The following is a 13,455-nucleotide window of genomic DNA, read 5'->3' as shown; positions in this document are numbered from 1 at the left end:
ATTGTTAAGAACAATCCCCAGATTGATTGACTGGCCGGTACAGTTACCCAGTGGAGCGAAGCATATCACCAGAGTTGTCTTTGATCCTTGCTTCCTCCCAGTGTCTCCATCAGGGAGGGGGTCAGTGCACCTCCTGACTTGTCCTTAGTTCCATCTGAGTACCATGATCTAGCTGACGTTTTCAACAAAGATCATGGAACTGTCACTCCCACCACTGCTGGGGCAGTGTGTGTCTCTACCCTGGTCTGTGCTCCAGGTCTCAGCACTGGGGTTGAGCTCTGCAGCACCTGAGTTCTGGAGAAGCTGGAAAGAGAAGCACACGATCTGATCCACTGTGCAGACGTGTGCACAGACCTGCTCTCATTTGTCCAAAACAATAAAGTTCACTTCGTCATCAGACTGTGATGATGTGCGCTATGCTTTGATCGTCTTCATGCAGTTCAAAAAACAGAAGAGAAAAACTTGACACGATAGTCCAAGACACCTCATTATTTTGACGCACAAAATAAATAAATAACTACACCACACATCATTTAATGAGACAAACAAAACATTACACAGAAACACAGAAACACTGCAGCGGATTAAATACAACAGCAAAAACAACCTAACAAAGAACAGGTTAATTAAAAAAAAAAAAAAAAAAAACAGATCAAAAACCAGAGGGGAATTACTAAAAAAAAATACTTTCCAACCGAGCTACACCCATGCCAGGAAGTGTTCAACATTTGACATTTCCTGTTTCATTGTGGACTCAAAATTTGGCACTTCCTGTTTCAGTCTCAAATTGTCACTAAATTCCCACAAGATCCCATGAGATATCCTGTCTTGTCAATCCAGGAAGTGTTCAGCATTTGACATTTCCTGTTTCACTGTGGGCTCAACATTTGGTACTTCTTGTTTCAGTCTGAACTTGCCACCAAGTTCCCACAAGACTCCACGAGATCCTGTCTATTGTCAATCCAGAAATGTGGTTCACATTTCCTGTTTCACTGTGGACTCAAAGTTTGGCACTTCCTGTTTGGGACTCCCTGTACCACGAGCGAGCTTTGTGCCACTGCACAGTGCTTTGCTCATATAACGTCTTAATCTGACCTGTTGGTTTGAGTCGGATTCATCATCACAGCCTGATGAAAACTCATCCACATAAAGCCTACTGATTTTGGAAAACGACGTCTGAAAATACTTTAGTTACTTATCATGACTGAAGAAACATAACATTATTAAAGAAGTCCCTATGTGTTTGTCTGCTCTGGGTGTGTCCCTCAGCCTGAACCAGAGGCACTTTGTCCCACAACAAGACAATTAACTTATTTCAAAAGTTGAAAGAGATACAGCACCTCATTCATTCATGTCAGCATTTATCACAGATATCAGACAACTCTTCAGCATTCTGCAAGTGATGAAAATAAATCCTATGATCCAATAAAACAAAAATAAAGTTACATTTAAAAAATGATAAATTACTTTGTTTAGATTCCGTGTGGAGGGGAGAGGCCGTGACAGTGTACCTGATCAACATGTACCTGATGTCAACATCTACAGTACATGCTGCACCTACTGAACAAAATGGTTCTGCTGGTGGTGGAAGTACAAGACAAGCCAGACTTAACTGTTCTGACCCGTCCCACTCGGTGGAAAGGGGGCAGTCAGCATATGCGTGCTAAATCATCATGGTGTGACAGGCCTGTAACATCACTGAATTTTCATTCTAAATTTGGACATTTTAACATGTGCTTCTACCAGCAGACATTTGGAGCCAGCCTCAAGTGGCCACACAAAGAACTGCAACTTTCCCCCTCTTGAGGCAGTTTTATTTTGTGATGGCTGAAGATTAGAACTCAAACCACATACACGATTAATATAACCTGAGATAATTTCTGTTGATCATTTTACAGAAGATAAAAGAGTCTTTACTGACAGTGTGGAGGCAGTCCGCAAAAATGATCAAAACAGTTCATTCAGACACAACAAGACTCTGGTAATGATGACTTCACCCCACCTCTCCACATCTTCAATCCACCTCTCCAATCATGTAGCCACATCCCACCCAAGCCCACCTCTTCAAGTTAGGATGGACACATGCCAGTGTGCAGGGTCATGAGTCAGAGCACTCAGACAAGTCAAACAAACTCATCTTTGCAGGTCAAATGTGCCTGGCCATGGCCCACACACAGTAAATTCACCAGTGTAAAACTAACACTGGCAGCGTTAATTTAACACTGCCAGTGTACATATGGTCCTACTCTGGGACCATATGTTCACTGTCAGTGTTAAATTAACGCTGGTGATTTTACTGTGCAGTTAGTGTGAGTACGCCTTAAGAGTGGACCTGGAACAGAACCCTGAGGTACGCCATCATACTCAAATGTGAAATCCCTTGATGTAGTATAATTATAAGAAACACAATGAGATTGGCCTGACAAGGAAAAAAATACATGACTAGAAATACCAAAGGAGTTCTCTCCAACAAAATACAAAGACCATCTTCAAAGGCAAACAACAGCACTGACGCAAAATCAGCATCCACAGTCGACAATGTCATTCATGACTTCAGTGAGTGCAGACTGTGTAGAAACTACACAGGCACAACAAGATCATATTACTTCACAACTACTTTTTACAAAAGCTTCAAACATAGTCAAGCTAGTATATTGGTGTGGAGGGACTGTTTTGAATGAGATGTCTCTTCAATATTGTGTGGAGGTCTGGGACAGTGCCTAAGGAGTGGCAAAGTGGGGTGGTGGTCCCCATATTTTAAAAAGGCAACCAGATGTTGCGTGACAATTACAATCTAAAACAGTGCAGCCTTGTTTAGTTATTTCTATTTGTGACTTCTCTTTTCCATAAAGAGCTCTTAAAAGTTTTGGATATTGATCTCAACTTAATAATAATAATAATAATAATAATACATTTTATTTGTAACGCACTTTACATTCATGGAATCTCAAAGTGCTACAGAGCAGAGACTTAAAAACAAACAATGTACAGGGTCAAAAACAATAAAATATATTTATAAAACATAACCAGACAGATAAAATCAAACATTTTAAACATTTTAACATTTTTAACTTTTTAAAAGGCCCTTTTAAATAAAAATGTCTTGAGGGCTTTTTTAAATGCCCCCACACTCTGTGGGGCCCTCAGGGTCTCTGGAAGGGCATTCTAGAGCTGTGGGGCGACTACCTGGAAGGCCCTGTCTCCCATGGTGGAGAGCTTGGATCTGGGCTGGTGCAAGCGGTAGGTGGACATGGTGGAGCGGAGGGTTCTTGGGGCAGTGTGTGGCGTGAGGAGTTCACTAAGGTAGGCAGGGGCAGTTCCATGTATGCACTGGTGTGTAAGGAGACTACTGAATTCTTTGTTGAATGGGCAGCCAATGAAGGGATCTGAGGACTGGAGTGATGTGGTCATATTTGCGCCTCCTCGTCAGGACCCGGGCAGCACAGTTCTGAATGTGCTGAAGCTTTTGTAGACTTTTGCCGGGGATCCCAACGAGGAGGGCGTTGCAGTAGTGCAATCTGGAGGAGACAAAGGCATGGATCAACTTCTCTGCGTCGGATTGGGAGAGGGAGGGGCGGAGTTTTGCGATATTTTTAAGGTGGAGGAAAGAGACCTTGCAGAGGTGACGGATGTGAGAGTCGAATGTGAGATGTGAATCAAATCTGACACCAAGGTTTGTAACGGATGAGGACAGGGAAATGTTATGGTCAAAGATGGAGATACTGTTTAGGTTTGACAAGGACTGGGTTTGGTGAGGGGTACCAATAAGGATGGCTTCTGTTTTGCTACTGTTCAGTTGAAGAAAGTTGTCAGCCATCCATGCCTTTATCTCCTCCAGGCAACAGTGAAGTGCAGATGGCACTTTAACTTTACGAGTTGAGTTATAAAGTTCAGTCCTGGTCATGGAACAAGGGACCAGCCCTTCTCTCTCAGGGGGCCTGGGAGCATGCCCATCCAGTCTACGTGTTTTGTGGACTTGGAGAAGGTGTATGATCGGGTACCCCAGGAGATACTGTGGGAGGTGCTGTGGGAGTATGGAGTGTAACATTTTTAATTAATTTATTTATTCATTTGAGACACTTTGCTTTACAGATATTCAGGCCTCGCAACCCGGACCCATTAAGTGTAACAGTTTTAATATTAAAGCCTCCACATGTGGGCACCATAAATATGTAACATTTATTTAATAAAATAAGTTTAGTACTGAATCGGCTCACACGCGGGGAACCAGAGGCATGTTGCACTTTATAGTGACTAAGTAGTTAAACTCCCAAATTGAATCAGATTGGACTGGGTCCAATGTAACGGGTCACCAAAATAATTAATTTAGGGTTTAATACTTATTATTTAATCAGTAATGGGGCACCACCTGTTCAGTTTTAATAGCATAGGTACTATAATTTAAACATTAATTTATCAGTCTCAAATGAATTAATAAAATCTGATCTGAAAGTCATGAATTCTCACGATACAGTTGACCAAGAGTTTCCTTCTGTACACAAAATAAACCACAGTAGAAAATATTCACAATTTATTTACAATTTATACAAGAAATGAACATTTGACTGGCATTTTATAGACAGTGATGAAAATTACATTCATTCATGGAAACAATTTTCTTACTCGCTCATGAGACGTTGGAAGAAAGAGGTAAAGCTTAAAACTTTAAGTAAATAAATCTGATTGGAATTTAGTTTTGAATTTTGAAGCCAGTTATGAAGAAAACTATTACCTGAATGTTTTTAAAGAAAAAGGAGCCACCTGTATCCATTGACAACAAACCTCCTTCATGGAGCCTGGACTGGGTCAGTTAGCAGCTGTTGGAGGGTTGGTTCCGTCCGTCCGTCGTCGATATTTCTGCTCTGGGCAGCATGAGCTCACCTGGGTCGGAAGGGTTGACTCAGAGGTGTCCCCGAGTGATCCCAGGGCTTGGGTCAGCTGGCTTTGCCGACAGTTCACTCCTGGTTTGAAATCAGCTCCGTTGTCAGCTTGCAGGAACCCAGATGTAGAAGCTGTTTGTTGAAAATGGTGTCTGGTAGCTTAAAAATTGTTGGAGCCAAATTAAAGTCTTTGTGAATTTAAAAAAAATTAAAACTTTAAAAGCATTGAAAATTATGAAAAGGAGAAGTCACTTTTCTGTAAATTCACTCTTAATTTGAAAAGCTCAGTTCTGAAGTTCCCTTAAAAATTCAGAAAGAGTTGATGCACCTTAACCCTCTGGGGTCTGAGGGCATTTTTTGGACAGTTCACGCGCCTGGCATAAATGTTTTATTATTGCTGTTAACAGCTCTCCCTGCATCCCACAATCAAGTTTTATGTCTCTTTATTTTCAGGACAACCTGTGCTTTCAGAATATATATGTTTTTGTTGTGTTTTATAAGTGTAATAAAGGTTTACAAGCAAAAATAGGCAAGGAAAAAATAAAGTGAAAAATTATTTTCCACACACATTTATTCAAAACACACAGCAAACTATAATAAACAACTGTTTTGACACTTTATAAAGGTAATTTGAGGTCATGTGTGAAAGACTGTATAACAAAATGTTCAAACAAAAAACACAAATGCACATTTTGAGCAATATATACAAAATGGTCTATGCGTTTTGTTGTCCATAGATATGGTAAACAGTGCTTTACGCAGAGAAAGAAACAGAGTTATCCAGTAACATTCACATGCAAACTAGTGGAGCAATCCTGATAGTTACACACTCTTTGTTTCAGCACGTAAGATTGTCATCAGAGGCTCTCCATCTACTTTCACTGATCACTGTGCGTAATGGCGCAGGGCGCACTGGATGTACTCATTGGAGCACCCAGGGGTAGAGGTGGGCGGATCGATCCTAATATTAATAATATCGATACCAGCGCTGGTATTGATATTGAATGATCTTCATGTAAAAAGATCGATACTCAACCTTTTTTCTCCTGCACACTCTGACTGCTGCGCACGCAGATTCATCAAAGTCTACTCTCTGTCTGTAAAAGCAGTGCTGCACTGTGTCACACAACACGGAGCAGCGCACCCTTGTATTGTGGTTTGTCAGCCCTCTACCTCAGGAGATTTTGTTTTAAGTTGTGTTGAGTGATATATTTTTAAACAAAAATGTTGATTGTGATAATAAAGTATTTTGTTGTCACATACATTGTTTGGCAAAATTCTATCCTAGGTCTTTTGGATCCTTTGGATCTATGAAGCTTAAATATGAAAAAGTATCAGTATCGATATCGGTGATACTGGACCTGTATTTAGTTGGTATTGGATCAATACCAAAATCAATACCAAAATTCTCGGTATCGCCCACCTCTACCCAGGGGTCTATTCAAATGGGCCATTTGAATAGCCCCTGGGTAGATATCTCCTGAAAATGATCTTTGGCTTTTCACGTGAGGTAAATCTGCCCTACGATTTGATTTTGGAAAACCATGTGACGGTGAACTAATTCCGATTGGACACTCACATTGCACACGTCATCACACAGCTTCTATGAGGAGTACAAAGATGGCCGATGGCTGGCTCGAAAGTCCGCGGAGTTAACCTTTCAGCAAAAAAAAAAGTATGTTTTTATCCATGGAGCTGTATATGAGAACTAGAGAGCGCAGTCCCAACGCTGCACACTAAACGAAAACGTCCCTTCATGGACAGCGACATGACGTCTCCTAACCGGACAAAATATTGATGAAGTACATGGATGTTAATGCATTTTTAATGTAGATTCGCGACTGAACACACTCAGAAAAATGCTCTCAAAATACATGTTAAAATGTCATTTTGACCTGGATATTGAGCCAGTAAAATTAAATTACATTAAATTATGTCAGGAAAGTATTAAACTTACTCTGACACTCACACATTTACAAATATTAGTGTTGAAAGTTACACGGATCTGCGCTGTTAAGCTACGCTGCTCAGCTGAGCTGCTGCTGTGTTCAGCGCAGCTCCTAAAACCATTACAATACATTTATATATGTTATATTTTTACACAATTATCCTTTATTGTCCGAGTTTCATTCATGACGTCAGTTGTGTGGGTACACATTTCTATGTGTGGGTGTGACTGTGAGCGGCACAGCGCGGGTCATTATAATCTCATTATTTTAAGGTGCAAATTTTAAAAAAATCCCATCTTATCGAACAATTTTAATCACTAACGACAAGTATTTTAACTAGACATTGGTCTAGCAGTGGAAAATATCAACTAGACATAAGTGACGAGTTAATGGTCCGTGTCATCGGGCGATACGGCAGGAGACATACAGCTGTTTATCATCCAAATATCACAGACAAAGTGACAAGAAGAACCAAAACCACTTACTTATGGAAGGAAATATTGTCTCCCTTGTTCCTCCGTTTGTGACTTTGCCAACATTCGCAGCTTTCCCCAATATTCCACCTATTTCTTGATGAGACTAAGTGAACTTCTATGCACACAAATCATGAACTTGCCTGGAATTAAAATGGCGATCATGCCTCCTTGTTGGCACATGGCTCAGCGCTACTGCGCTGTCTAGTTCTTATATACAGCTCCATGTTTCTATCTCATATCATTCAAAAGTTATTTATAATTTAGTAAAGTTTGGTCTTAGCCGTCGTATACGACGGCGTCGGCCCCAGAGGGTTAAAACTTTGTCAAAAGGAATGAATTAATGAATGAATGAATGTCATGTGGTAGCTTAGCTTAGCTTAGCTTAGCAATGAGGCCTTGGCCCAAAAAAAAAAAAATTAAGCATTAAGGAAGAGAGAGAAGAAAGAGTTGCCGGTGGAGAAGAGCGTGAGGAGAAGGCTGTTCTAACTTTTAAAGGGGACTTACATCATCAAACTCGCCCATTTCGGGTGTGTGTAATCTCACAGACACTTCATGTCCTTAGAAAGAGGGCAGACTCAAATGATTCAACTATTTAAACACATTAATTAATTTGAAATACTATTTGTTCTAAGACACTCAAGTGAAAACATCATTCTTACTCGTCAGTTAAACACATCCTTTGGGTAAACAGCTTCAGCATCAGCATTTTAGATACTGCAGAAAGGTCAACACACCCACACACCCACACATCAGTTAAAATGAGCACATGTCAATAAACTGGAATGATTACATGCAAAGCATTTTGTTTGGATAATCAATACAACCAACATTATAAGTCTTTAGATATCAATGAAAGAAATACTGATCTCAAATTTTATTTCAAATCAAAGGTCTTTTCTTTGCTTTAAACTCAAGATAAACACTGATTGTCAAGACAAAGTTTATGACCACATGTTATCATGGGGGGGGGGTTTGCAGGCTTGAGAGGTTCCTGCCTTAGTTTGATCATAAACTTTGGGTTTTCCTGGCCTGGAGGAGCTCAGATTCTGATGTGAAGCAATTATAATGTCATGTAATTCATAATGACCGAAAATTCACTGATAAAAGCCGAGGGCTCCCCTTTGAAATACTTTGAATTACGGTTTTGTTTTCCTCTGGAAAGCAGTGTTGGACCATCGGGGAAAGTCTCCAAAATGTATCTGAAGATCTCCAGATGACTTAGGAATTTCTCCACTGAGAGTGGAAAGTACAGTCTGTCTCCTAGTTGTTTTTGTTGTTGAAACATTAATTTACTTTATTTAATTAGGCGCATCAAGGCCATGGTGCTACAAGAGTGAGGGGGTCCCTTCTCAGGCCCATGTAATTTCTGTACTCACAAAGTGAAAGCTTTGTTGGGGTACTCGGCAGTAAGTCAGACTCATTTCCAGTAGGTGTTGGCCTCCACCAGGGCTGCGCATTGTCATCAATCCTGTTTGTGATATCCATGGACAGGATATCAATGCATAGTTGGGGGAGAAGGGTCTTCAGTTTGGTGGGCTTAGGGTCTCATCACTACTTTTTGCAGATGATGTGGTTCTGTTGTCTTCATTGGCCTGTGACCTCCAACACTCACTGGATTGGTTCACAGCTGAGTGTGAAGTGACTGGGATCAGCACCTCTAAATCTGAGGTCATGTTCTCAGCAGGAAACTAATGGATTGCTTACTCCAGGGAGAGAATGAGGTCATCCTCCAAGTGAAGGAGTTCAGGTACCTTGGGGTCTGAGGGGGACAATGGAGTGTAAGATTAGCCTGAGAATTGGCGCAGCAGGGCCGGTGTTGCATTCGCTCTACGTGCTGTTGCGATGAAAAGGGAGCTGAGTCAAAAGATGAAGTTCTTGATCTACTGGTCAGTCTTTGTTCCTACTCTCACCTATGGTCATAAGGGTTGGGTCACGACTGAAAGAACTAGATCACGGGTACAAGCGGCCGAAATAGGCTTCCTCAGGAGGGTGGCTGGTGTCTCCCTTAAGGTGCACTGACACAAGCATGCCTTTGCTTCACAGGTTGTGATGTGTCGTGCTGGAGTGTAAACTCATCTTTAACGGGTGCAGACAGGATGCGAGAGGGTTGCCAGTGCGTGCTATTGCGCACAGAGAACTTTGAAATGTTCTAAAAAATCTTTCACGCACAAACGTTGTGCTACATGGCGCAATCTTTTCCCCAACATGACATGCAGCTCATCAAGTGGAGTAAACAAGAAGTGAACAGAGCGTGTGGTGACGTCAGCAGATCGCATCAGAGCATAGCTCGTCTGAAGGATTATAATAAGAAGTTAAATTTGTTATAAACATACTTTAACCACTGCAGACAAGAAGGAAAGAACATTTAACTGTTTTATCAAGCCATGACAATGTAAACAAGACAAATAATTACCTTTTTAGATGCTTTCTGCAGCCTCCTCTGTGATTCAGGAAGTGAATGGAGCCGTTTTGAACGGGCAATTTGCAGAAAAAAATGGTTAGTCCACCACAAAATAATTGTTTTATATACACAGCGTCCAGCGCAGAGCACATGGCAGCTGGTAGAACAAAGAATGGCATCCAGCTGGCAACACAGCGGGTTGGATTGTCACAACTACGTTCATGCTATTGCATGAATCTCAGGCATGCTCGTGTCAGTGCACCTTTAGAGATCAGATGAGAACCTCGGTCATCTGTGGGAAGCTCAGCATAGAGCCGCTGCTCCTTTGTGTTGAACTGAGCCACATGAGGTGGTTCAGGCATTTGGCAAGGATGTCCCCTGGGTGCCTCCCTAGGGAGGTGTTCCAGCTGAGAGGAGACACCGGGGAGCGGTGGGGGTGGTGCAGGACCAGGTGAAGAGATTATATGTCCACCTCCACACTGACCTGGGAATGCATTGGGATCCCCCAGTCAGACGTTGTTAATGTGGCCTGGGAAAAGGAAGCTTGAGGTGCCCTAATGGAGCAGTTGCTGACTCAGTCCCGGATAAGTGGATGAAGATGAGTTAAAAAAAAATATATATATATATATATATATATATATATATATACACAAAGATTCTTTCTGGCAGAAAGAAATTACTGCCTGTTTTCTGTCAGAATTTTCAGTGTTGTGCAACAAATCACAGGCTAACTCTTAGCTTAACAGCGTGACAGATTCACAGCTCTGTTTCTCCGTCTGTGTGGAGGAGATAAGAGGCTTCCATTGTTCTTAATGAGGCTGCCTGCTGAACAGGATGAACACCAGACCAAACAAAAGCCCCACAGCGACTCGGGTTTGGAGCAGAGCGCTGCTAATGAAGCTGGGCGGTATATGTACTTCAAGAAAAAGTTCATGACCACTTCAAAAAACTACTTGAGCAAACACAGACCATTGGGTCTGCTCCTGTCAGGGAGGTTTTCTAACTTTTTGAAGGGTTGATGAAGTTGATTAATCATTACAGAGTGATCAGAGCTGATTGGACAGTCCGGTTACCTCTTTAATACTCCCATAGTTGTAGTCTGGTTTGGTTGTCATGGTGATGAGCGTGGCATTGTCCTCCCCCTGGCCAGCGTTACTTCTCATATCGCCTTCTTGTTCCATGGCAATCAGAGGAACACTGCAGAGTTAAAAACACAGAGTAGACAATCTGAGTCTGAATGATCATCAAGTCAGCTCGTCCACTGCAGATTACAAACACTCCATCCATCCCTGTGGATCTGGCAACTGTAGCGAAAATGGTGGAATGCTTCCCAACTTTAGGAACCGTCAGGGTCATGATTTGCCTGATCCTGGTAGCTTCCCTGGATATGGTATTTCAATACTGTTGAATGTTCTCATGGGAAGACACTGGAGACTCCTGCTGGATTGTTAGAAGAACCCAGACCGAGAACTCTAACCACACACCTACGAGGGTCACATGAAAAGTTCTGCCTCCAGTGCGATCATTTCAATAATGAGTAAGATATCAAAGTGAAACAGGTACGAGATTAATCCTGAACTTGTTGACTGTTGCAGTTTGAGGCATGTGGAGAATCTAATTCAATCTAACACAGCCGTCAGTAAAACATGTCAGTACATGTGGACTTGTGGTTAAAACAGCATGCTGTTGTTGACTTCCTCATGGCAGAGGGCTCAGCCCTGACTGCAGTCACGTGGATGTCATGTGGATGTGGATGTCAGTGCAGTCACGGCCCTGATGGGTAGAAATCCAGACACGAGGAATCTGCATGATCAGGCCCCACGAGCTTCATGCATTCATAAAAACATGAAGTGCGAGTGGACAAGCAGATTTGTTCATATCACCATTAAGCAGAATGACATGGGTCTGATTTTAAAAGAGCAGGTCCATCAAACTGTCCACGATTAAGTTGGCTAAAAAAAGTGTGTTCACAATGGGTCCCACTGATGTTGACAATGAAATGAAACAGAATCCAGGTTTGTCAGGAACATATGACTCGACATGCGCAGGAAGGTGACGCGGTCATCCACTGGACTGTCGCCGGTGATGAATCCTGGTTACACCACTATGACCAAACAAGCAGCAGTCACGGGAATGCAGACATAAGGACCTGTCCTGCCTGAAAAAGTTCAAAATCCTCTCCTCTGCAAGAAAAGTCTTGATGACCAGGTTTTGGGAGTCAAAGAATTTTTGGAACACAGCAACACTGTCTGCTCTGCCCAGTATGCAGAACCTGCCTGTATGCTTGAAGTGGCCTCATCCTAGAAAAGATGCAATTCTGCAGCGTGATGATGCTCATCCACACACACGTCAAAAAGCACAGGATGCACTGCAGCGGCTCCAATCGGACCACACCCGCCTTACAGTCCAGATCTCACACCCTCTGACTTTTTCTCAAGTTGAACACCTGAAGCGACATGTTACATTGATGAACCATCGGTGCCAAGCAGCTGTGTGTCACTGGTTTCAAGACAAGACACGCATTTCTTCACTGGCGGGATGCAAACCGTGTCTGCCACTGGGGAAGGTGACTATGTGGAAACGTAATGACACTGTGTGATATAGAACATTTTGAGCTTGAAGCACATATGTCAAATCATGTGAGTATTTACTTGTTATTGAAATAACAGCAAACAAACTTTAAGATCAGCCAGTTATACAGGGATTTCACAGAAGTGGGTGGAGAACCTGAAGTTACAGCCACAACAATGACTAGAATAGAAAACAAGAGTTCTTTCATGGATGTCAGGATTGATTATACTGTGGGGTTTGGGTTGTGGGATTTGTTGCTGCCTTGTTGTTCTTGATTGGATTTGCTGTGAGGAATTTTTCTTGTCTTGTGTTTAGGTGTTTGGTGTTTCCCTCCTGTCCTCCATCCTGCTTGCCACACCCCGTTCCAGATCTTTCAACTGGATGCCTGCACTGGGAGCGAGTGGTGAGAACTTCACTGCAGGTGGTAACAGGTGGCTAAAAAGAACATTGTGGGATCTGAAGTGACAGGATGACTCAGTGAACAAAAGAGAATAGTGAAAAAGTATGTGGCATACGCACGCTACTTTCACCTTAAATAGAACATCTTTAACAGGAGCAGCGCACAGGAACAGCAGCAGGCCAGAGCAGGTACATAGACAAACACAGCGAGAGTTACCGTAGCAGCACTGTATGCCCATATATGGCACAGATATTTGAAACCGTCTTTAAGAAGCTAAACAAACAGCCCCGTGAATCTCTTTATTAATAGTCTAAATAATGTGTTTTCTCCCACGGAACGGGAGGAGACACAAAATCAATGCATGCCTACAACTGTATGGACATAAATTCTAAGCATTTTGCGTGTATGGGTGGGCCTGAAAGTACACACTGTGGGAATGGGTTGCGGGCAGTAATGGTCCAAATTTCAGTGGGTGTGGCACAGTGAAATTAGTCCCGCGCAGGGGTTTACTTTCCACCACAGCTGCCCTGTATTTCCTGCTAATCACTCCCTCTTTATATGCACTTTTCACCTCATCTCTTTACGAGACTGTTGTGCCTTGTGCCTTCTTTTGGGCGCTTCTTCTGAGTGTATAGTGCTGTTTTTGGCTTGCTGTGTTCTTGACCTCCTTGCCTTGTATTTTGGACAGGAGTGGACTGGCCGTTACAAGGACACATATGGACACATATGAATAAAAACATGACTTGGGCAAAACTACATTAATCATAAAGATCTTCTT

At 42.3% G+C, this 13,455-nt stretch overlaps 1 protein-coding gene across 1 annotated transcript in view; it reads right to left on the bottom strand.

Annotated features, from left to right (window-relative positions):
* Nucleotides 1-13,455, bottom strand: part of ano7 (anoctamin 7) — a 255,141-nt gene that overhangs the window by 213,424 nt on the left and 28,262 nt on the right. The window contains exon 2 of the mRNA XM_034168698.1: nt 10,780-10,903. Coding sequence (XP_034024589.1) covers nt 10,780-10,887 — 108 coding nt within the window. The 5' untranslated portion in view covers nt 10,888-10,903. The remainder of the gene's footprint in view (nt 1-10,779; nt 10,904-13,455) is intronic.

Source organism: Thalassophryne amazonica, chromosome 4 (assembly GCF_902500255.1).
Source record: "Thalassophryne amazonica chromosome 4, fThaAma1.1, whole genome shotgun sequence".
Classification (NCBI taxonomy): domain Eukaryota; kingdom Metazoa; phylum Chordata; class Actinopteri; order Batrachoidiformes; family Batrachoididae; genus Thalassophryne; species Thalassophryne amazonica.
The sequence above is the reverse complement of the archived record's forward strand: the minus strand, read 5'-3'. Positions and strand labels throughout refer to the sequence as shown.